Here is a 21,690-nt window from a genome sequence, read left to right as displayed (position 1 = left end):
TTTTACTAGGAGAAACTAACAGCTTCCTTTTACTAGGAGAAACTAAAAGCTTCCTGTTACTGGGAGAAACACAACAGCTTCCTGTTACTGGGAGAAACTAAAAGCTTCCTGTTACTGAGGGGAGAGTGGAGACAGAGAAGGAGCGAGAGAGAAAGAGAGAGAGGATAACGTTACTGAGGAGAAACTAACAGCTTCCTGTTACTAGGAGAAACTAACAGGTTCCTTTTACTGAGGAGAAACTAACAGCTTCCTGTTACTAGGAGAAACTAACAGGTTCCTTTTACTGAGGAGAAACTAACAGCTTCCTGTTACTAGGAGAAACTAACAGGTTCCTTTTACTGAGGAGAGAGGGGAGAGTGGAGACAGAAGGAGAGAGATGACCACTCACCACTTGGACCTTCTCTGATACAGCGGTTAGGACACGCCCCCAGTAGCGTAGGTCTGGTCCGTCCGTGTGGTTGTCCAACACCCGGGGCAGCTGGAAAAAGACAGTTTGGACAGGTAATAGTCACATTTCAGGGACTACAGGTGAAAACTAGCCAACACATTCACAGAAATATTGATGAGATGTGCATTGTCCCTGTCAAATACATGAAACAGAACATTTGAATACTTTAAAGCCTTTTGATTCATTTTTTTTTATTCGGTTAGCAATGTTTAAAATCATGCAAAGGTAACTAACTAGGCCTGAATCAACGAGCTGGGTGCTATACTCTCAAACTCTTTCACATTTACGACTTTAAAGGAAAAGCCCTCAAAGCCACTGACATGCCACAGAGAGTCACTACGGAAACAGAGAACGCCAACACAAACGTCTTACATGCTTCCTATGACATTCCTTACACTTTCATTTCAATGAACGAAGGGAGGGAGGGAGGGAGGGAGGGAGGGAGGGAAAAGGCAAGAGAATAGGAGGAGAGGTTGTAGTGATCTATTAGTAGGAAGCAGTGAGTGAGTGAGTGAGTGAGTGAGTGAGTGAGTGAGTGAGTGAGTGAGTGAGTGAGGGAGGGAGGGAGGGAGTGAGTGAGTGAGTGAGTGAGTGAGTGAGTGAGTGAGTGAGTGAGTGAGTGAGTGAGTGAGTGAGTGAGTGAGTGAGTGAGTGAGTGAGTGAGTGAGGGAGGGAGGGAGGGAGGGAGGGAGGGAGGGAGGGAGGGAGGGAGGGAGGGAGGGAGGGAGGGAGGGAGGGGTTAAGGGTTAAGGGTTGAGAGGACAAACCAGTAAAAGAGAGGAAGAGGTTTACTCCGCCCAGAATCTGTCCATGTTAAGCACATCATTACTACTAAGCAAGTGAGGAGTTTTTGTTTTGGGGGGAAATGAGAGTGTCGATATTTAGTCAAGATCAACATGAACTGACTACGTTGTTAGATTTGCTTTTAGCCAAATCCTTTTAGAGCAAGCCAAATAATTTCATGTTTTAAAAGTTATCCTAGATCAGGATTCATTGTTTGAATGTAAGATGCCAATCTTAATATTAGTCTATATTAGTCCAATCTTTGGACTGGTACTAATATAGAGTACCAGTCCAAAGTTTCAGAACACCTACTCATTTAAGGGCTTTTCTTTATTTTTACTATTTTCTACAGAATAACAGTGAAGACATGAAAACTATGAAATAACACATTTGGAATCATGTAGTAATGTCACGTCGTGACCTTAGAGATCCTTTCTATGTCTCTATTTGATTTGGTCAGGGTGTGACTTGGGGTGGGTATTCCATGTTCTTTAGTTCTATTATTTGTATTTCTATGTTTTGGTCCTCAATCAGGGACAGCTGTCTATCGTTGTCTCTGATTGGGAACCATACTTAGGTAGCCCTTTTCCCTCCTTTCAGTGTGGGATGTTGTCTTTGTTTGTGGCACTATAGCCTTTAAGCTTCACGGTCGTTTTTGTATTGTTTATTGTTTTTGTCGGCGTCATCCTAAATAAAAGGAATATGTACTCTCACCACGCTGCGCTTTGGTCCTCTTCCTTTGACGGCCGTGACAAGTAACCAAAAAAGTGTCAAAAAAAAATATTTTTAATTTAGATTCTTCAAAGTAGCCACCCTTTGCCTTGATGGCGGCTTTTCTGGCTGAACAAGTATGTAGGGGTATCGCTAGCATCGTGGAAACCACTTGTATGAGTCCAGTATGAAGGAATTAGAGGTAGTTTCACAAGCCAATGCTAACTAGCGTTAGCGCAATGCCTGTACGTCTACAGGAACAGTTAGCATGCTGTTCCTTTACATCCGACTCTGGGGAAGTAGATAAATTGCTTCATTGACAAAATCTAAAAACGATCTCTTTAATATTGAGGAAATTACAGTCATTGATGCTAATTACAGGTTGTTGTTTTTCTGTGAAGAAAAGTCCTAGGCTGATCGTGTAGGCCATTTGAGGGATGGAAAACCAGTCTCAGTGTGAACTTCAACGACCACAACCAGAGAGAAAACATATTGCACTGCATATTTGAGAACTAACAATCAAATAAAAGTATATCCTCTAATGTCTCTCCTCTGCCTATAAGTGACACATGGTCCTGTCTCTCCTCTCCCTATAGGTGACACATGGTCCTGTCTCTCCTCTCCCTATAGGTGACACATGGCCCTGTCTCTCCTCTCCCTATAGGTGACACATGGCCCTGTCTCTCCTCTCCCTATAGGTGACACATGGTCCTGTCTCTCCTCTGCCTATAGGTGACACATGGTCCTGTCTCTCCTCTCCCTATAGGTGACACATGGTCCTGTCTCTCCTCTGCCTACAGGTGACACATGGTCCTGTCTCTCCTCTCCCTATAGGTGACACATGGCCCTGTCTCTCCTCTGCCTATAGGTGACACATGGCCCTGTCTCTCCTCTGCCTATAGGTGACACATGGTCCTGTCTCTCCTCTCCCTATAGGTGACACATGGCCCTGTCTCTCCTCTGCCTATAGGTGACACATGGTCCTGTCTCTCCTCTCCCTATAGGTGACACATGGTCCTGTCTCTCCTCTGCCTATAGGTGACACATGGCCCTGTCTCTCCTCTCCCTATAGGTGACACATGGCCCTGTCTCTCCTCTCCCTATAGGTGACACATGGCCCTGTCTCTCCTCTCCCTATAGGTGACACATGGCCCTGTCTCTCCTCTGCCTACAGGTGACACATGGTCCTGTCTCTCCTCTGCCTACAGGTGACACATGGCCCTGTCTCTCCTCTCCCTATAGGTGACACATGGCCCTGTCTCTCCTCTCCCTATAGGTGACACATGGTCCTGTCTCTCCTCTCCCTATAGGTGACACATGGCCCTGTCTCTCCTCTCCCTATAGCTGACACATGGCCCTGTCTCTCCTCTCCCTATAGGTGACACATGGCCCTGTCTCTCCTCTCCCTATAGGTGACACATGGCCCTGTCTCTCCTCTGCCTACAGGTGACACATGGCCCTGTCTCTCCTCTCCCTATAGGTGACACATGGTCCTGTCTCTCCTCTGCCTATAGGTGACACATGGCCCTGTCTCTCCTCTCCCTATAGGTGACACATGGCCCTGTCTCTCCTCTCCCTATAGGTGACACATGGCCCTGTCTCTCCTCTCCCTATAGGTGACACATGGCCCTGTCTCTCCTCTCCCTATAGGTGACACATGGCCCTGTCTCTCCTCTCCCTATAGGTGACACATGGCCCTGTCTCTCCTCTCCCTATAGGTGACACATGGCCCTGTCTCTCCTCTGCCTATAGGTGACACATGGCCCTGTCTCTCCTCTGCCTACAGGTGACACATGGCCCTGTCTCTCCTCTGCCTACAGGTGACACATGGCCCTGTCTCTCCTCTCCCTATAGGTGACACATGGTCCTGTCTCTCCTCTCCCTATAGGTGACACATGGTCCTGTCTCTCCTCTCCCTATAGGTGACACATGGCCCTGTCTCTCCTCTCCCTATAGGTGACACATGGTCCTGTCTCTCCTCTCCCTATAGGTGACACATGGCCCTGTCTCTCCTCTGCCTACAGGTGACACATGGCCCTGTCTCTCCTCTCCCTATAGGTGACACATGGTCCTGTCTCTCCTCTCCCTATAGGTGACACATGGCCCTGTCTCTCCTCTCCCTATAGGTGACACATGGCCCTGTCTCTCCTCTGCCTATAGGTGACACATGGTCCTGTCTCTCCTCTCCCTATAGGTGACACATGGCCCTGTCTCTCCTCTCCCTATAGGTGACACATGGCCCTGTCTCTCCTCTCCCTATAGGTGACACATGGCCCTGTCTCTCCTCTGCCTATAGGTGACACATGGCCCTGTCTCTCCTCTCCCTATAGGTGACACATGGCCCTGTCTCTCCTCTCCCTACAGGTGACACATGGCCCTGTCTCTCCTCTGCCTACAGGTGACACATGGCCCTGTCTCTCCTCTGCCTATAGGTGACACATGGCCCTGTCTCTCCTCTGCCTACAGGTGACACATGGCCCTGTCTCTCCTCTCCCTATAGGTGACACATGGTCCTGTCTCTCCTCTCCCTATAGGTGACACATGGCCCTGTCTCTCCTCTGCCTATAGGTGACACATGGCCCTGTCTCTCCTCTGCCTACAGGTGACACATGGTCCTGTCTCTCCTCTCCCTATAGGTGACACATGGCCCTGTCTCTCCTCTCCCTATAGGTGACACATGGCCCTGTCTCTCCTCTGCCTATAGGTGACACATGGCCCTGTCTCTCCTCTGCCTACAGGTGAGACATGGCCCTGTCTCTCCTCTCCCTATAGGTGACACATGGTCCTGTCTCTCCTCTCCCTATAGGTGACACATGGCCCTGTCTCTCCTCTGCCTATAGGTGACACATGGTCCTGTCTCTCCTCTCCCTATAGGTGACACATGGCCCTGTCTCTCCTCTGCCTATAGGTGACACATGGCCCTGTCTCTCCTCTCCCTATAGGTGACAAATGGCCCTGTCTCTCCTCTCCCTATAGGTGACACATGGCCCTGTCTCTCCTCTCCCTATAGGTGACACATGGCCCTGTCTCTCCTCTCCCTATAGGTGACAAATGGCCCTGTCTCTCCTCTCCCTATAGGTGACACATGGTCCTGTCTCTCCTCTGCCTATAGGTGACACATGGCCCTGTCTCTCCTCTGCCTATAGGTGACACATGGCCCTGTCTCTCCTCTCCCTATAGGTGACACATGGCCCTGTCTCTCCTCTGCCTATAGGTGACACATGGCCCTGTCTCTCCTCTCCCTATAGGTGACACATGGCCCTGTCTCTCCTCTCCCTATAGGTGACACATGGCCCTGTCTCTCCTCTCCCTATAGGTGACACATGGCCCTGTCTCTCCTCTGCCTATAGGTGACACATGGTCCTGTCTCTCCTCTGCCTATAGGTGACACATGGCCCTGTCTCTCCTCTCCCTATAGGTGACACATGGCCCTGTCTCTCCTCTGCCTATAGGTGACACATGGCCCTGTCTCTCCTCTCCCTATAGGTGACACATGGCCCTGTCTCTCCTCTGCCTACAGGTGACACATGGTCCTGTCTCTCCTCTCCCTATAGGTGACACATGGCCCTGTCTCTCCTCTGCCTATAGGTGACACATGGTCCTGTCTCTCCTCTCCCTATAGGTGACACATGGCCCTGTCTCTCCTCTCCCTATAGGTGACACATGGCCCTGTCTCTCCTCTCCCTATAGGTGACACATGGCCCTGTCTCTCCTCTCCCTATAGGTGACACATGGCCCTGTCTCTCCTCTGCCTATAGGTGACACATGGCCCTGTCTCTCCTCTGCCTATAGGTGACACATGGCCCTGTCTCTCCTCTGCCTACAGGTGACACATGGCCCTGTCTCTCCTCTCCCTATAGGTGACACATGGTCCTGTCTCTCCTCTCCCTATAGGTGACACATGGTCCTGTCTCTCCTCTCCCTATAGGTGACACATGGCCCTGTCTCTCCTCTCCCTATAGGTGACACATGGTCCTGTCTCTCCTCTCCCTATAGGTGACACATGGCCCTGTCTCTCCTCTGCCTACAGGTGACACATGGCCCTGTCTCTCCTCTCCCTATAGGTGACACATGGTCCTGTCTCTCCTCTCCCTATAGGTGACACATGGTCCTGTCTCTCCTCTGCCTATAGGTGACACATGGCCCTGTCTCTCCTCTGCCTATAGGTGACACATGGTCCTGTCTCTCCTCTCCCTATAGGTGACACATGGCCCTGTCTCTCCTCTCCCTATAGGTGACACATGGCCCTGTCTCTAGGTGTATGGCCCTGTCACCTCTTAGTGTGTCTCTCTGAGTGAGCTGAGGGGAGGGGCGTTGCCTAACTCATTAACTAATCCTATTAGGGAAATAGGCCAAGAGGCTATCGCTCTATCGCCATGCCAACCTGGCTGAGCCAGTCACCTGCCTTCTGGAGACTATACCCTGGACTGAACTCTGACAGACAGAGAGGAGAGACTATACCCTGGACTGAACTCTGACAAAGAGGGGAGACTATACCCTGGACTGAACTCCGAAAGAAAGAGAGGGGAGACTATACCCTGGACTGAACTCTGACACACAGAGAGGGGAGACTATACCCTGGACTGAACTCTGACAGACAGAGAGGAGAGACTATACCCTGGACTGAACTCTGACAAAGAGGGCTGTGTTTGTGAGACAAGGGTGCATCCCCATTCAAGTCCGAATGGTTTGAGTTACAAACTGTTAAAAGCTGTCTATGAACAGCTGAGACTCACAAACACGCACGTGTAACACGTTCTATGACCTCACAAGCTATACAAGAGTCGGTAGAAGGTAAGGGGTGCTTCTACATAGACCATAGTAAATCCCAGGACATGGTGTCTGTAATACTGTAAGGGTTCTTCTACATAGAAGACCATAGTAAATCCCAGGTCATAGTGTCTATAATACTGTAAGGGGTTCTTCTACATAGAAGACCATAGTAAATCCCAGGACATGGTGTCTGTAATACTGTAAGGGTTCTTCTACATAGAAGACCATAGTAAATCCCAGGTCATAGTGTCTATAATACTGTAAGGGGTTCTTCTACATAGAAGATCATAGTAAATCCCAGGACATGGTGTCTGTAATACTGTAATAAGCTCACATAGTTACAATCACAAATTCTAAACTCCACAAAGTTTCCACAGACTAATTGGATATTAATTTCCCACTGAGTAAACAATTTCTGTACTTTCAAATAAATATATTTTTATTTTGTTTTGCCGGACCTTATTTTATGGATTGACATTTGTCAATAAAACTCATAAAAGCGATTGTTTATGGCTAATTGTTTTGTGTTCTACTTGTAAAAACTATCTGTTTAGTGCCCCGGTTGTCCAGAAAGGAAAATGGTAAAACACTTCATTGTGAGGATAATATATAAAGGCTGTAAATGCAGATAAATTAAAGTCTGATAAATGAAAATACTATTTTTGCTGGTGTCTCAGGACTGAGTTAAAGACCACTTGTGGAAACTGCAAACATTAGAGAATGGACATTAATATTTTTAGAAAGAGAAAGAGAGAGGGGGAGAAGAGATAGAGAAGGCCGGGACGCTAAAGGAGAGAGAGAGAGGGGGAGAAGAGATAGAGAAGGCCGGGACACTAAAGGAGAGAGAGAGAGGGGGAGAAGAGATAGAGAAGACCGGGACGCTAAAGGAGAGAGAGAGAGGGGGAGAAGAGATAGAGAAGGCCGGGACACTAAAGGAGAGAGAGAGAGGGGGAGAAGAGATAGAGAAGGCCGGGACACTAAAGGAGAGAGAGAGAGGGGGAGAAGAGATAGAGAAGGCCGGGACACTAAAGGAGAGAGAGAGAGGGGGAGAAGAGATAGAGACGACTGGGACGCTAAAGGAGAGAGAGAGGGGGGGAGAAGAGATAGAGAAGGCCGGGACACTAAACGAGAGAGAGAGAGAGGGGGAGGGGCAGAAGAGATAGAGAAGGCCCGGGACACTAAAGGAGAGAGAGAGAAGGGGAGAAGAGATAGAGAAGGTCCGGGACACTAAACGAGAGAGAGAGGGGGGGAGAAGAGATAGAGAAGGTCCGGGACACTAAACGAGAGAGAGAGGGGGGGAGAAGAGATAGAGAAGGGCCGGGACACTAAACGAGAGAGAGAGAAGGGGAGAAGAGATAGAGAAGGGCCGGGACACTAAACGAGAGAGAGAGAGGGGGAGTAAAACAGATTGACACACACAGAGAGAGCCTAGGAAAGACATCCATCATGCTGTACCAGTCTGAAGATCTTGAAGAAGTCAACGTTAGCATAAAGCACGTCCTCTATCTTCTGCAGGCGCTGCTGTGTCAGGGCACACATAGCGTTACGCACTCCGTACATGCCTCTCCGGCTGGGAAAGATAATGAACCTCTCCAGAAGAGCCTGGCTGCAGGCGATGTCCTTCAAGTGGAGGTCTGGAACACCGTGGGCAAACTGCATGGGAGAGAAGAGAGAGAAGAGAAGAGAGAGAAGAGAGAAGAGAGGAGAGAGAGAAGAGAGAAGAGAGGAGAGAGAGAGAGAGAGAGAGAGAGAGAGAGAGAGAGAGAGAGAGAGAGAGAGAGAGAGAGAGGGAGAGAGGAGAGAGAGAGAGAGAGAGAGAGAGAGAGAGAGAGAGAGAGAGAGAGACACCCTAATTGACAACCAAACAAACCAAAACAAAGGCAAAGTCTTCTCATGCTTTGTTGATTTCAAAAAAGCCTTCGACTCAATTTGGCATGAGGGTCTGCTATACAAATTGATGGAAAGTGGTGTTGGGGGTAAAACATACGACATTATAAAATCCATGTACACAAACAACAAGTGTGCGGTTAAAATTGGCAAAAAACACACACATTTCTTCACACAGGGTCGTGGGGTGAGACAGGGATGCAGCTTAAGCCCCACCCTCTTCAACATATATACCTGTTCTACCTGTTCTACCTATATATCTGTTCTACCTATATACCTGTTCTACCTATATACCTGTTCTACCTATATACCTGTTCTACCTGTTCTACCTATATATCTGTTCTACCTATATACCTGTTCTACCTATATACCTGTTCTACCTATATACCTGTTCTACCTATATACCTGTTCTACCTATATATCTGTTCTACCTATATACCTGTTCTACCTATATACCTGTTCTACCTATATATCTGTTCTACCTATATACCTATTCTACCTATATACCTGTTCTACCTATATACCTATATACCTGTTCTACCTATATATCTGTTCTACCTATATACCTGTTCTACCTATATACCTGTTCTACCTATATACCTGTTCTACCTATATACCTGTTCTACCTATATACCTTTTCTACCTATATACCTGTTCTACCTATATACGTATATACCTTTTCTACCTATATACCTGTTCTACCTATATACCTGTTATACCTATATACCTGTTCTACCTATATACCTGTTCAACCTATATACCTGTTCTACCTATATACCTATATACCTGTTCTACCTATATACCTATATACCTGTTCTACCTATATACCTGTTCAACCTATATACCTGTTCTACCTATATACCTGTTCTACCTATATACCTGTTCTACCTATATATCTGTTCTATCTATATATCTGTTCTATCTATATACCTGTTCTACCTATATATCTGTTCTATCTATATACCTTTTCTACCTATATACCTGTTCAACCTATATACCTGTTCTACCTATATACCTGTTCTACCTATATACCTGTTCTACCTATATATCTGTTCTATCTATATATCTGTTCTATCTATATACCTGTTCTACCTATATATCTGTTCTATCTATATACCTTTTCTACCTATATACCTGTTCTACCTATATACCTATATACCTGTTCTACCTATATACCTGTTCTACCTATATACCTGTTCTACCTATATACCTGTTCTACCTATATACCTGTTCTACCTATATATCTGTTCTATCTATATACCTTTTCTACCTATATACCTGTTTTACCTATATACCTGTTCTACCTATATACCTATATACCTGTTCCACCTATATACCTTTTCTACCTATATACCTGTTCTACCTATATACCTGTTCTACCTATATACCTGTTCTACCTGTATACCTATATACCTGTTCTACCTATATACCTATATACCTGTTCTACCTGTATACCTGTTCTACCTATATACCTGTTCTACCTATATACCTGTTCTACCTATATACCTGTTCTACCTATATACGTATATACCTTTTCTACCTATATACCCGTTCTGCCTATATACCTGTTCTACCTATATATCTGTTCTACCTATATACCTGTTCTACCTATATACCTGTTCTACCTATATACCTGTTCTACCTATATATCTGTTCTATCTATATACCTGTTCTACCTATATACCTATATACCTTTTCTACCTATATATCTGTTCTACCTATATACCTGTTCTACCTATATACCTGTTCTACCTATATACCTTTTCTACCTATATACCTTTTCTACCTATATACCTGTTCTACCTATATATCCGTTCTACCTATAACCCGTTCTACCTATATAGCTGTTCTACCTATTTCCCTGTTCTACCTATATATCTGTTCTACCTATATACCTGTTCTACCTATATACCTGTTCTACCTATATACCTGTTCTACCTATATACCTATATACCTTTTCTACCTATATACCTGTTCTACCTATATACCTATATACTTGTTCTACCTATATACCTGTTCAACCTATATACCTGTTCTACCTATATACCTGTTCTACCTATATACCTATTCTACCTATATACATTTTCTACATATATACCTGTTCTACCTATATACCTGTTCTACCTATATATCTGTTCTATCTATATACCTTTTCTACCTATATACCTGTTCTGCCTATATACCTGTTCTACCTATATATCTGTTCTACCTATATACCTGTTCTACATATATACCTGTTCTACCTATATACGTATATACCTTTTCTACCTATATACCTGTTCTACCTATATACCTGTTCTACCTATATACCTGTTCAACCTATATACCTGTTCTACCTATATACCTGTTCTACCTATATACCTGTTCTACCTATATACCTGTTCTACCTATATATCTGTTCTACCTATATACCTATAAACCTGTTCAACCTATATACCTGTTCTACCTATATATCTGTTCTACCTATATACCTGTTCTACCTATATACCTGTTCTACCTATATACCTGTTCTACATATATACCTGTTCTACCTATATACCTGTTCTATCTATATACCTGTTCTACCTATATACCTGTTCTACATATATACCTGTTCTACGTATATACCTGTTCTACCTATATACCTGTTCTACCTGTATACCTGTTCTACATATATACCTGTTCTACGTATATACCTGTTCTACCTATATACCTGTTCTACCTGTATACCTGTTCTGCCTATATACCTGTTCTGGACGGACTTGAGCGTTGACCAGCTGATGAACCACAGACTCTGACAGGCCAACGTCTCTCAGCAGGAAGGCCGTCAATATCTCATCATCCTTCAGGATGTCCTCTATCTTCAGACCTCGACCTGGAACAGGAACAAAACATGGCTTGGATACTGAGGGAGAATGAAGATGAGGTGTGTTACTGCAGGAGAGGAAGAGGAGGAACCAAACGGAACCAAACAGAAGTAAACAGTCAAAACGGGGAGCGACTAACCTGGACTTCCCCGAAAAGAAACAAATGTTTTATGTTGTAATGTTTTTTCTTACGGTTTACTACGGTTTGCATTAATAAATACATCCCTGGGCTCATGGTGGGCAGGGTTATTGTCAGTACCTGCTATCTGTTCTGGTGTGTTACAGATGGTGTCCATGAAGTTGTTCATGACGGCCATGTCCTCCCACAGCCGACCCAACTGCTGGAACTCTGGGTCGTCGAACAACAGCTCATTGGAGTCAGCCCAGAACCGCGCAAGTCTAAAACACAGAACATAGAACCAACAAAGACAATTGAGTATAGAACCATGAAAGAACCAAGCGAACATCTGAATCTGAAGCACCGAACGATGGTGAACCCAGGAGAACATCTGAGTCTACAGCACAGAACCATGGAGAACCCAGCAGAACATCTGAGTCTACAGCACAGAACCATGGAGAACCCAGGAGAACATCTGAGTCTACAGCACAGAACAATGGAGAACCCAGCAGAACATCTGAGTCTACAGCACAGAACCATGGAGAACCCAGGAGAACATCTGAGTCTACAGCACAGAACCATGGAGAACCCAGCAGAATATCTGAGTCTACAGCACAGAACCATGGAGAACCCAGGAGAACATCTGAGTCTACAGCACAGAACCATGGAGAACCCAGCAGAACATCTGAGTCTAAAGCACAGAACCATGGAGAACCCAGCAGAACATCTGAGTCTACAGCACAGAACCATGGAGAACCCAGCAGAACATCTGAGTCTACAGCACAGAACCATGGAGAACCCAGCAGAACATCTGAGTCTACAGCATAGAACCATGGAGAACCCAGGAGAACATCTGAGTCTAAAGCACAGAACCATGGAGAACCCAGCAGAACATCTGAGTCTACAACACAGAACCATGGAGAACCCAGCAGAACATCTGAGTCTACAGCACAGAACCATGGAGAACCCAGGAGAACATCTGAGTCTAAAGCACAGAACCATGGAGAACCCAGCAGAACATCTGAGTCTACAGCACAGAACCATGGAGAACCCAGGAGAACATCTGAGTCTACAGCACAGAACCATGGAGAACCCAGCAGAACATCTGAGTCTACAGCACAGAACCATGGAGAACCCAGTAGAACATCTGAGTCTACAGCACAGAACCATGGAGAACCCAGCAGAACATCTGAATTAACAGCACAGAACCATGGAGAACCCAGCAGAACAGCTGAGTCTACAGCACAGAACCATGGAGAACCCAGCAGAACATCTGAGTCTACAGCACAGAACCATGGAGAACCCAGCAGAACATCTGAGTCTACAGCACAGAACCATGGAGAACCCAGCAGAACATCTGAATTAACAGCATGGAACCATGGAGAACCCAGCAGAACATCAGAGTAAAAAAAACATGTTCTTCTAGGTGGTAATAGAGAAAAGGATGAGAGGTTGAAGGAGAGAGTGATGAGACAGAGACGGTGAGGGAGAGAGGGATGAGACTGAGAGACGAGATACGAGAGGGATGAGAGTGAGAGACAGAGAGGGATGAGACTGAGAGACGGTGAAGTAGAGAGGGATGAGACAGAGAGAGGGAGAGGGGGTTGAGACTGAGACACAGAGAGGGAGAGAGGGATGAGACAGAGGCGGAGAGGGAGAGAGGGATGAGACTGAGACGGGGAGGGAGAGAGGGATGAGATAGAGACAATGAAGGAGTGAAGGATGAGACAGAGACTGAGGGCGAGAGGGAAGAGACTGGGAGATGGAGAGAGGGATGAGACTGAGAGACGGGGAGGGAGAGTGGGATGAGACTGAGAGACGAGAGGGAGAGTGGGATGAGACAGAGACTGTGAGGGAGAGAGGGATGAGACAGAGATGGTGAGGGAGAGTGGGATGAGACTGAGAGACGGTGGGGGAGAGAGGGATGAGACAGAGACAGTGAGGGAGAGAGGGAAGAAACTGAAACGTTTACAGGGGTGAATCCCAAAATTTACATGAGTATTCTCGATGAAAGGTGGCTAACGAGGAGGCCACTGTTCCATTTGCCTACTAACGAATTGACACATTCCTCAGCCACTCAACCACTTATCGGTTTCCGGGTCACTGAGGAGAGAGGATGGAGAAGAAAGGACAGAGGACGGACTTTTACCCAAACGAGAAAACCCCCGAGAAAGATCTAGGAAGAGAACGATGAGATATTGAAGAATAAAGAAGAGAGCAGAGAGGGGAAGAGAGATCTAGGAAGAGAACGATGAGATACTGAAGAAGAAAAGAGAGAGGAGAGAGGGGAAGAGAGATCTAGGAAGAGAACGATGAGATACTGAAGAAGAAAAGAGAGAGGAGAGAGGGGAAGAGAGATCTAGGAAGAGAATGATGAGATACTGAAGAAGAAAGGAGAGAGGAGAGAGGGGAAGAGAAGGATAGGAAGAGAACGATGAGATACTGAAGAAGAAAGGAGAGAGGAGAGAGGGGAAGAGAAGGATAGGAAGAGAACGATGAGATACGGAAGAAGAAAAGAGAGAGGAGAGAGGGGGAGAGAAGGATAGGGAGAGAACGATGAGATACTGAAGAAGAAAGGAGAGAGCAGAGAGGGGAAGAGAAGGATAGGAAGAGAAGGATGAGGAAAAGAAGAGAAGGATGAGAAGAGAAGGAAGAGAAGGATAAGATACTGAAGAAGAAAAGAGAGAGGAGAGAGGGAAAGAGAAGGACAGGAAGAGAACGATGAGATACTGAAGAAGAAAAGAGAGAGGAGAGAGGGGAAGAGAGATCTAGGAAGAGAATGATGAGATACTGAAGAAGAAAAGAGAGAGGAGAGAGGGGAAGAGAGATCTAGGAAGAGAATGATGAGATACTGAAGAAGAAAGGAGAGAGCAGAGAGGGGAAGAGAAGGATATGAAGAGAACGATGAGATACTGAAGAAGAAAAGAGAGAGGAGAGAGGGGGAGAGAGATCTAGGAAGAGAACGATGAGATACTGAAGAAGAAAAGAAAGAGGAGAAGAGAAGGATAGGAAGAGAAGGATGAGGAAGAGAAGAGAAGGATGAGAAGAGAAGGAAGAGAAGGATGAGAAGAGAAGGAAGAGAAGGATGAGAAAGGAGAAAGTTGTAATAAAGGACAGATGAGCTACAAAAAGTAGGGAGCAAGATGTACACTATCCTGGATCTCACATGTAGTTGTTGTAGTTGAAGAGAGGAGAGACGGATGAGAGACTCAGAAGGAAAGTGGGGAAGAGAGGAGGGATAGTTGTTGAGCTCACATACGGTGGGTTATGAGGGGTTATAAGGGGTTATAACCGGTTATAAGGTATCTCACATGCAGTTGTTGTAGTTGGAGACCACCCCAGGGCCCTCTGCCCTTGTAGGGTGTTTGAAACAGGGGTTGTTGGCGTTACAGAAGATACCCTGGATCCAGGGGATGATACCTGTGGAAGGCATGGCCTTGTTGGGGAAGTGACCTGGAGAGACAGACAGGGAGTGAAAAGACAAAGCATAACAAATATATGAAGTACTTGACCCCTGAAGTAACGTGAGAAGCAGTCACACCTGGTTCTCACTAAAAACAACCTTTAAAGGCCTTATCAAGAGGATTTCATTCATTCCGATACTCTATCTTTGCTTCAGTCATTTCTGTGATATAAACTCTTTTCAGGTCCCCCCCCAGACTCTATAAGATACTAATACACGGTAGAGAGAAATGGTTGTAAGCGAGTCTCACATTCATGTTGTTTGTAAAGAGGGTTGGCTTTCCTCAACCACACCAGACCAATGAACAGAACCACCGGCCACAGAATCTCCACCAGGAAGCGGATCTGAACACAGATGTGGAAAAGAGAGAATTGACTTACTTACAGTATATGTATTAATATAACTGAATAGTGTAATAACTTTTGTATTAACTGTTGTAATAACTGTTGTAATAGCTGTTGTACTAACTGTTGTAATAGCTGTTATATTAACTTACAACTAAGCAAGCAGATATATCAACTGAGGAAGCAGATATATCAACTAAGGAAGCAGATATATCAACTGAGGAAGCAGATATATCAACTGAGGAAGCAGATATATCAACTGAGGAAGCAGATATATCAACTGAGGAAGCAGATATATCAACTGAGGAAGCAGATATATCAACGGAGGAAGCAGATATATCAACTGAGGAAGCAGATATATCAACTGAGGAAGCAGATATATCAACTGAGGAAGCAGATATATCAACTGAGGAAGCAGATATATCAACTGAGGAAGCAGATATATCAACTGAGGAAGCAGATATATCAACTGAGGAAGCAGATATATCAACTGAGGAAGCAGATATATCAACGGAGGAAGCAGATATATCAACGGAGGAAGCAGATATATCAACTGAGGAAGCAGATATATCAACTGAGGAAGCAGATATATCAACTGAGGAAGCAGATATATCAACGGAGGAAGCAGATATATCAACGGAGGAAGCAGATATATCAACTGAGGAAGCAGATATATCAACTGAGGAAGCAGATATATCAACTGAGGAAGCAGATATATCAACTGAGGAAGCAGATATATCAACTGAAGAAGCAGATATATCAACTGAAGAAGCAGATATATCAACTGTGGAAGCAAATATATCATCTGAGGAAGCAGATATATTAACTAAGGAAGCAGATATATCAACTGAGGAAGCAAATATATCAACTGAGGAAGCAAATATGTTACACACTAGGGAGGGTGTTACTGAACTGTTGACTTTTTCGTTGTTGATTATACTGATAGGAACAATAGTTTGATTAAACAACACAGTGTTGATAAAAGCCAAATATATGTAGCCAGTTGATTATACTCATAGGAACAATAGTTTGATTAAACAACACAGTGTTGATAAAAGACAGTGGGGATAGCGAGTTAGCAGTACCTTCTGTCTCTTGCGTAGAGTCCAGTTCTTCCACAGCAGCAGGCGTATCTGACTTCCTGTATTCATAACTCTGCTTCTCAAGCCCTCAAACGGTCCTCTTATACTGACAAACCTGGGGATGCACAACGTTCAATAGTAGAGTACGTTCACCACTTTATGTCAACAGATGAACCAGAATACATGGTACAGAACACATCCAGTAACTAACATGTAGCCAGTCTAATGGTACAGAACACATCCAGTAACTAACATGTATCCAGTCTAATGGTACAGAACACATCCAGTAACTAACAAGTAGCCAGTCTAATGGTACAGAACACATCCAGTAACTAACATGTAGCCAGTTGAACGGTACAGAACACATCCAGTAACTAACAGGTAGCCAGTCTAATGGTACAGAACACATCCAGTAACTAACATGTAGCCAGTTGAATGGTACAGAACACATCCAGTAACTAACATGTAGCCAGTTGAATGGTACAGAACACATCCAGTAACTAACATGTAGCCAGTCTAATGGTACAGAACACATCCAGTAACTAACATGTAGCCAGTCTAATGGTACAGAACACATCCAGTAACTAACATGTAGCCAGTTAAATGGTACAGAACACATCCAGTAACTAACATGTAGCCAGTCTAATGGTACAGAACACATCCAGTAACTAACATGTAGCCAGTTGAATGGTACAGAACACATCCAGTAACTAACATGTAGCCAGTTGAATGGTACAGAACACATCCAGTAACTAACATGTAGCCAGTCTAATGGTACAGAACACATCCAGTAACTACTGGCTTGGAGCAACAGGAGAAATAGATGGACTATGACATGGCAGACTGATGTACTAGATAGACGACCAGCTGTCTGGAGTACCAGGCCTGGAACAGAGAATACGACAGGGGCTACATTCCAAAGGGATATGACGGGCTGTCGTTATCTGTCTGTCAAAATGCAGGCAATTAAAATCTGGTTACTCAAATACTAATCAGGGACAAAAACAACTCTGTGTATGGCACTTAGAAGGACGACGTCCTCATTGGAAGTGATGTAACTATATCCTGGTGACCTCGGGCGGAAAAAGGCATGTGTCATCCTCATCATAAATAAATTGTTAGACGGCATGTATGTTCCTTCCCAGTTTGTAAACATTTCGTCTCAATGTGTATACTGTTCATGGAACCAAGGTCATGATTATACAATACATAATCCAAGTTAATTCAAGTCACGTGGACTGGAGAAGAATACTGCCATGAATCCTAATTAGCATTATGGGTCAAGAAGGTCCAGCAGCACTGAGGTCCCAGACCTGCCATCCTGCCATTGCTAAACCCAACCAGCCAACTGTACCAGAATATGCCCACTGTATCAACACAGTAACTAGCCCTGTCCAGAGAGAGGAACATAATCAACACAGTAACTAGCCCTGTCCAGAGAGATCAACATAATCAACACAGTAACTAGCCCTGTCCAGAGAGATGGAACATAATCAACACAGTAACTAGCCCTGTCCAGAGAGAGGAACATAACCAACACAGTAACTAGCCCTGTCCAGAGAGAGGAAAATAATCAACACAGTAACTAGCCCTGTCCAGAGAGAGGAACATAATCAACACAGTAACTAGCCCTGTCCAGAGAGAGGAACATAATCAACACAGTAACTAGCCCTGTCCAGAGAGAGGAAACTAATCAACACAGTAACTAGCCCTGTCCAGAGAGATGGAACATAATCAACACAGTAACTAGCCCTCCCCAGAGAGAGGAACATAATCAACACAGTGACTAGCCCTGTCCAGAGAGAGGAAAATAATCAACACAGTAACTAGCCCTGTCCAGAGAGATGGAACATAATCAACACAGTAACTAGCCCTCCCCAGAGAGAGGAACATAATCAACACAGTAACTAGCCCTGTCCAGAGAGAGGAACATAACCAACACAGTAACTAGCCCTGTCCAGAGAGAGGAAACTAATCAACACAGTAACTAGCCCTGTCCAGAGAGATGGAACATAATCAACACAGTAACTAGCCCTGTCCAGAGAGAGGAACATAATCAACAACAGTAACTAGCCCTGTCCAGAGAGGAAACTAATCAACACAGTAACTAGCCCTGTCCAGAGAGATGAACATAATCAACACAGTAACTAGCCCTGTCCAGAGAGAGGAAAATAACCAACACAGTAACTAGCCCTGTCCAGAGAGATGAACATAATCAACAACAGTAACTAGCCCTGTCCAGAGAGGAAACTAATCAACACAGTAACTAGCCCTGTCCAGAGAGAGGAACATAATCAACAACAGTAACTAGCCCTGTCCAGAGAGGAAACTAATCAACACAGTAACTAGCCCTGTCCAGAGAGAGGAACATAATCAACAACAGTAACTAGCCCTGTCCAGAGAGGAAACTAATCAACACAGTAACTAGCCCTGTCCAGAGAGAGGAACATAATCAACACAGTAACTAGCCCTGTCCAAAGAGAGGAAAATAATCAACACAGTAACTAGCCCTGTCCAGAGAGATGAACATAATCAACACAGTAACTAGCCCTGTCCAGAGAGAGGAACATAATCAACACAGTAACTAGCCCTGTCCAGAGAGAGGAACATAATCAACAACAGTAACTAGCCCTGTCCAGAGAGGAAACTAATCAACACAGTAACTAGCCCTGTCCAGAGAGATGAACATAATCAACACAGTAACTAGCCCTGTCCAGAGAGAGGAACATAATCAACACAGTAACTAGCCCTGTCCAGAGAGAGGAAAATAACCAACACAGTAACTAGTCCTGTCCAGAGAGATGGACATAATCAACACAGTAACTAGCCCTGTCCAGAGAGAGGAAAATAATCAACACAGTAACTAGCCCTGTCCAGAGAGAGGAAACTAATCAACACAGTAACTAGCCCTGTCCAGAGAGAGGAACATAATCAACACAGTAACTAGCCCTGTCCAGAGAGATGGAACATAATCAACACTGTAACTAGCCCTGTCCAGAGAGAGGAACATAATCAACACTGTAACTAGCCCTGTCCAGAGAGATGGAACATAATTAACACAGTAACTAGCCCTGTCCAGAGAGATGGAACATAATTAACACAGTAACTAGCCCTGTCCAGAGAGAGGAACATAATCAACACAGTAACTAGCCCTGTCCAGAGAGAGGAAAATAATCAACACAGTAACTAGCCCTGTCCAGAGAGAGGAAAATAATCAACACAGTAACTAGCCCTGTCCAGAGAGATGGAACATAATCAACACAGTAACTAGCCCTGTCCAAAGAGAGGAAACTAATCAACACAGTAACTAGCCCTGTCCAGAGAGATGGAACATAATCAACACAGTAACTAGCCCTGTCCAGAGAGATGGAACATAATCAACACAGTAACTAGCCCTGTCCAGAGAGAGGAAAATAATCAACACAGTAACTAGCCCTGTCCAGAGAGAGGAAACTAATCAACACAGTAACTAGCCCTGTCCAGAGAGAGGAAAATAATCAACACAGTAACTAGCCCTGTCCAGAGAGAGGAAAATAATCAACACAGTATCTAGCCCTGTCCAGAGAGAGGAACATAATCAACACAGTAACTAGCCCTGTCCAGAGAGATGGAACATAATCAACACAGTAACTAGCCCTGTCCAGAGATCAACATAATCAACACAGTAACTAGCCCTGTCCAGAGAGAGGAAACTAATCAACACAGTAACTAGCCCTGTCCAGAGAGAGGAACATAATCAACACAGTAACTAGCCCTGTCCAGAGAGAGGGAACATAATCAACACAGTAACTAGCCCTGTCCAGAGAGAGGAAACTAACCAACACAGTAACTAGCCCTGTCCAGAGAGAGGAACATTATCAACACAGTAATTAGCCCTTTCCAGAGAGAGGAAACTAACCAACACAGTAACTAGCCCTGTCCAGAGAGAGGGAACATAATCAACACAGTAACTAGCCCTGTCCAGAGAGAGGAACATAATCAACACAGTAACTAGCCCTGTCCAGAGAGAGGAACATAATCAACACAGTAACTAGCCCTGTCCAGAGAGATGGAACATAATCAACACAGTAACTAGCCCTGTCCAGAGAGAGGAAACATAATCAACACAGTAACTAGCCCTGTCCAGAGAGATGGAACATAATCAACACAGTAACTAGCCCTGTCCAGAGAGAGGAACATAATCAACACAGTAACTAGCCCTGTCCAGAGAGATGGAACATAATCAACACAGTAACTAGCCCTGTCCAGAGAGATGAACATAATTAACACAGTAACTAGCCCTGTCCAGAGAGATGGAACATAATCAACACAGTAACTAGCCCTGTCCAGAGAGAGGAACATAATCAACACAGTAACTAGCCCTGTCCAGAGAGAGGAAACTAATCAACACAGTAACTAGCCCTGTCCAGAGATCAACGTAATCAACACAGTAACTAGCCCTGTCCAGAGATCAACGTAATCAACACAGTAACTAGCCCTGTCCAGAGAGAGGAACATAATCAACACAGTAACTAGCCCTGTCCAGAGAGAGGAACATAATCAACACAGTAACTAGCCCTGTCCAGAGAGAGGAACATAATCAACACAGTAACTAGCCCTGTCCAGAGAGAGGAAACTAATCAACACAGTAACTAGCCCTGTCCAGAGATCAACGTAATCAACACAGTAACTAGCCCTGTCCAGAGAGAGGAAAATAATCAACACAGTAACTAGCCCTGTCCAGAGAGAGGAAACTAATCAACACAGTAACTAGCCCTGTCCAGAGAGAGGAAAATAATCAACACAGTAACTAGCCCTGTCCAGAGAGAGGAAAATAATCAACACAGTAACTAGCCCTGTCCAGAGAGATGGAACATAATCAACACAGTAACTAGCCCTGTCCAGAGAGAGGAAACTAATCAACACAGTAACTAGCCCTGTCCAGAGAGATGGAACATAATCAACACAGTAACTAGCCCTGTCCAGAGAGATGGAACATAATCAACACAGTAACTAGCCCTGTCCAGAGAGAGGAAAATAATCAACACAGTAACTAGCCCTGTCCAGAGAGAGGAAACTAATCAACACAGTAACTAGCCCTGTCCAGAGAGAGGAAAATAATCAACACAGTAACTAGCCCTGTCCAGAGAGAGGAAAATAATCAACACAGTATCTAGCCCTGTCCAGAGAGAGGAACATAATCAACACAGTAACTAGCCCTGTCCAGAGAGATGGAACATAATCAACACAGTAACT

At 44.9% G+C, this 21,690-nt stretch overlaps 1 protein-coding gene across 1 annotated transcript in view; it reads right to left on the bottom strand.

Annotated features, from left to right (window-relative positions):
* LOC129813677 (retinal-specific phospholipid-transporting ATPase ABCA4-like) overlaps positions 1-18,744 on the bottom strand; it is a 115,317-nt gene extending 96,573 nt beyond the window's left edge. The window contains exons 1-7 of the mRNA XM_055866079.1: positions 16,459-18,744; positions 15,280-15,373; positions 14,878-15,019; positions 11,708-11,847; positions 11,329-11,456; positions 8,171-8,368; positions 389-478 (exon numbers count right to left, since the gene is read on the bottom strand). Of these exons, the coding sequence (XP_055722054.1) occupies positions 389-478; positions 8,171-8,368; positions 11,329-11,456; positions 11,708-11,847; positions 14,878-15,019; positions 15,280-15,373; positions 16,459-16,524 (858 nt within the window). The 5' untranslated portion in view covers positions 16,525-18,744. The remainder of the gene's footprint in view (positions 1-388; positions 479-8,170; positions 8,369-11,328; positions 11,457-11,707; positions 11,848-14,877; positions 15,020-15,279; positions 15,374-16,458) is intronic.
* Positions 18,745-21,690: the final 2,946 nt, after the last annotated feature.

This window comes from Salvelinus fontinalis, chromosome 17 (assembly GCF_029448725.1).
Source record: "Salvelinus fontinalis isolate EN_2023a chromosome 17, ASM2944872v1, whole genome shotgun sequence".
Taxonomy (NCBI): domain Eukaryota; kingdom Metazoa; phylum Chordata; class Actinopteri; order Salmoniformes; family Salmonidae; genus Salvelinus; species Salvelinus fontinalis.
The sequence above is the reverse complement of the archived record's forward strand: the minus strand, read 5'-3'. Positions and strand labels throughout refer to the sequence as shown.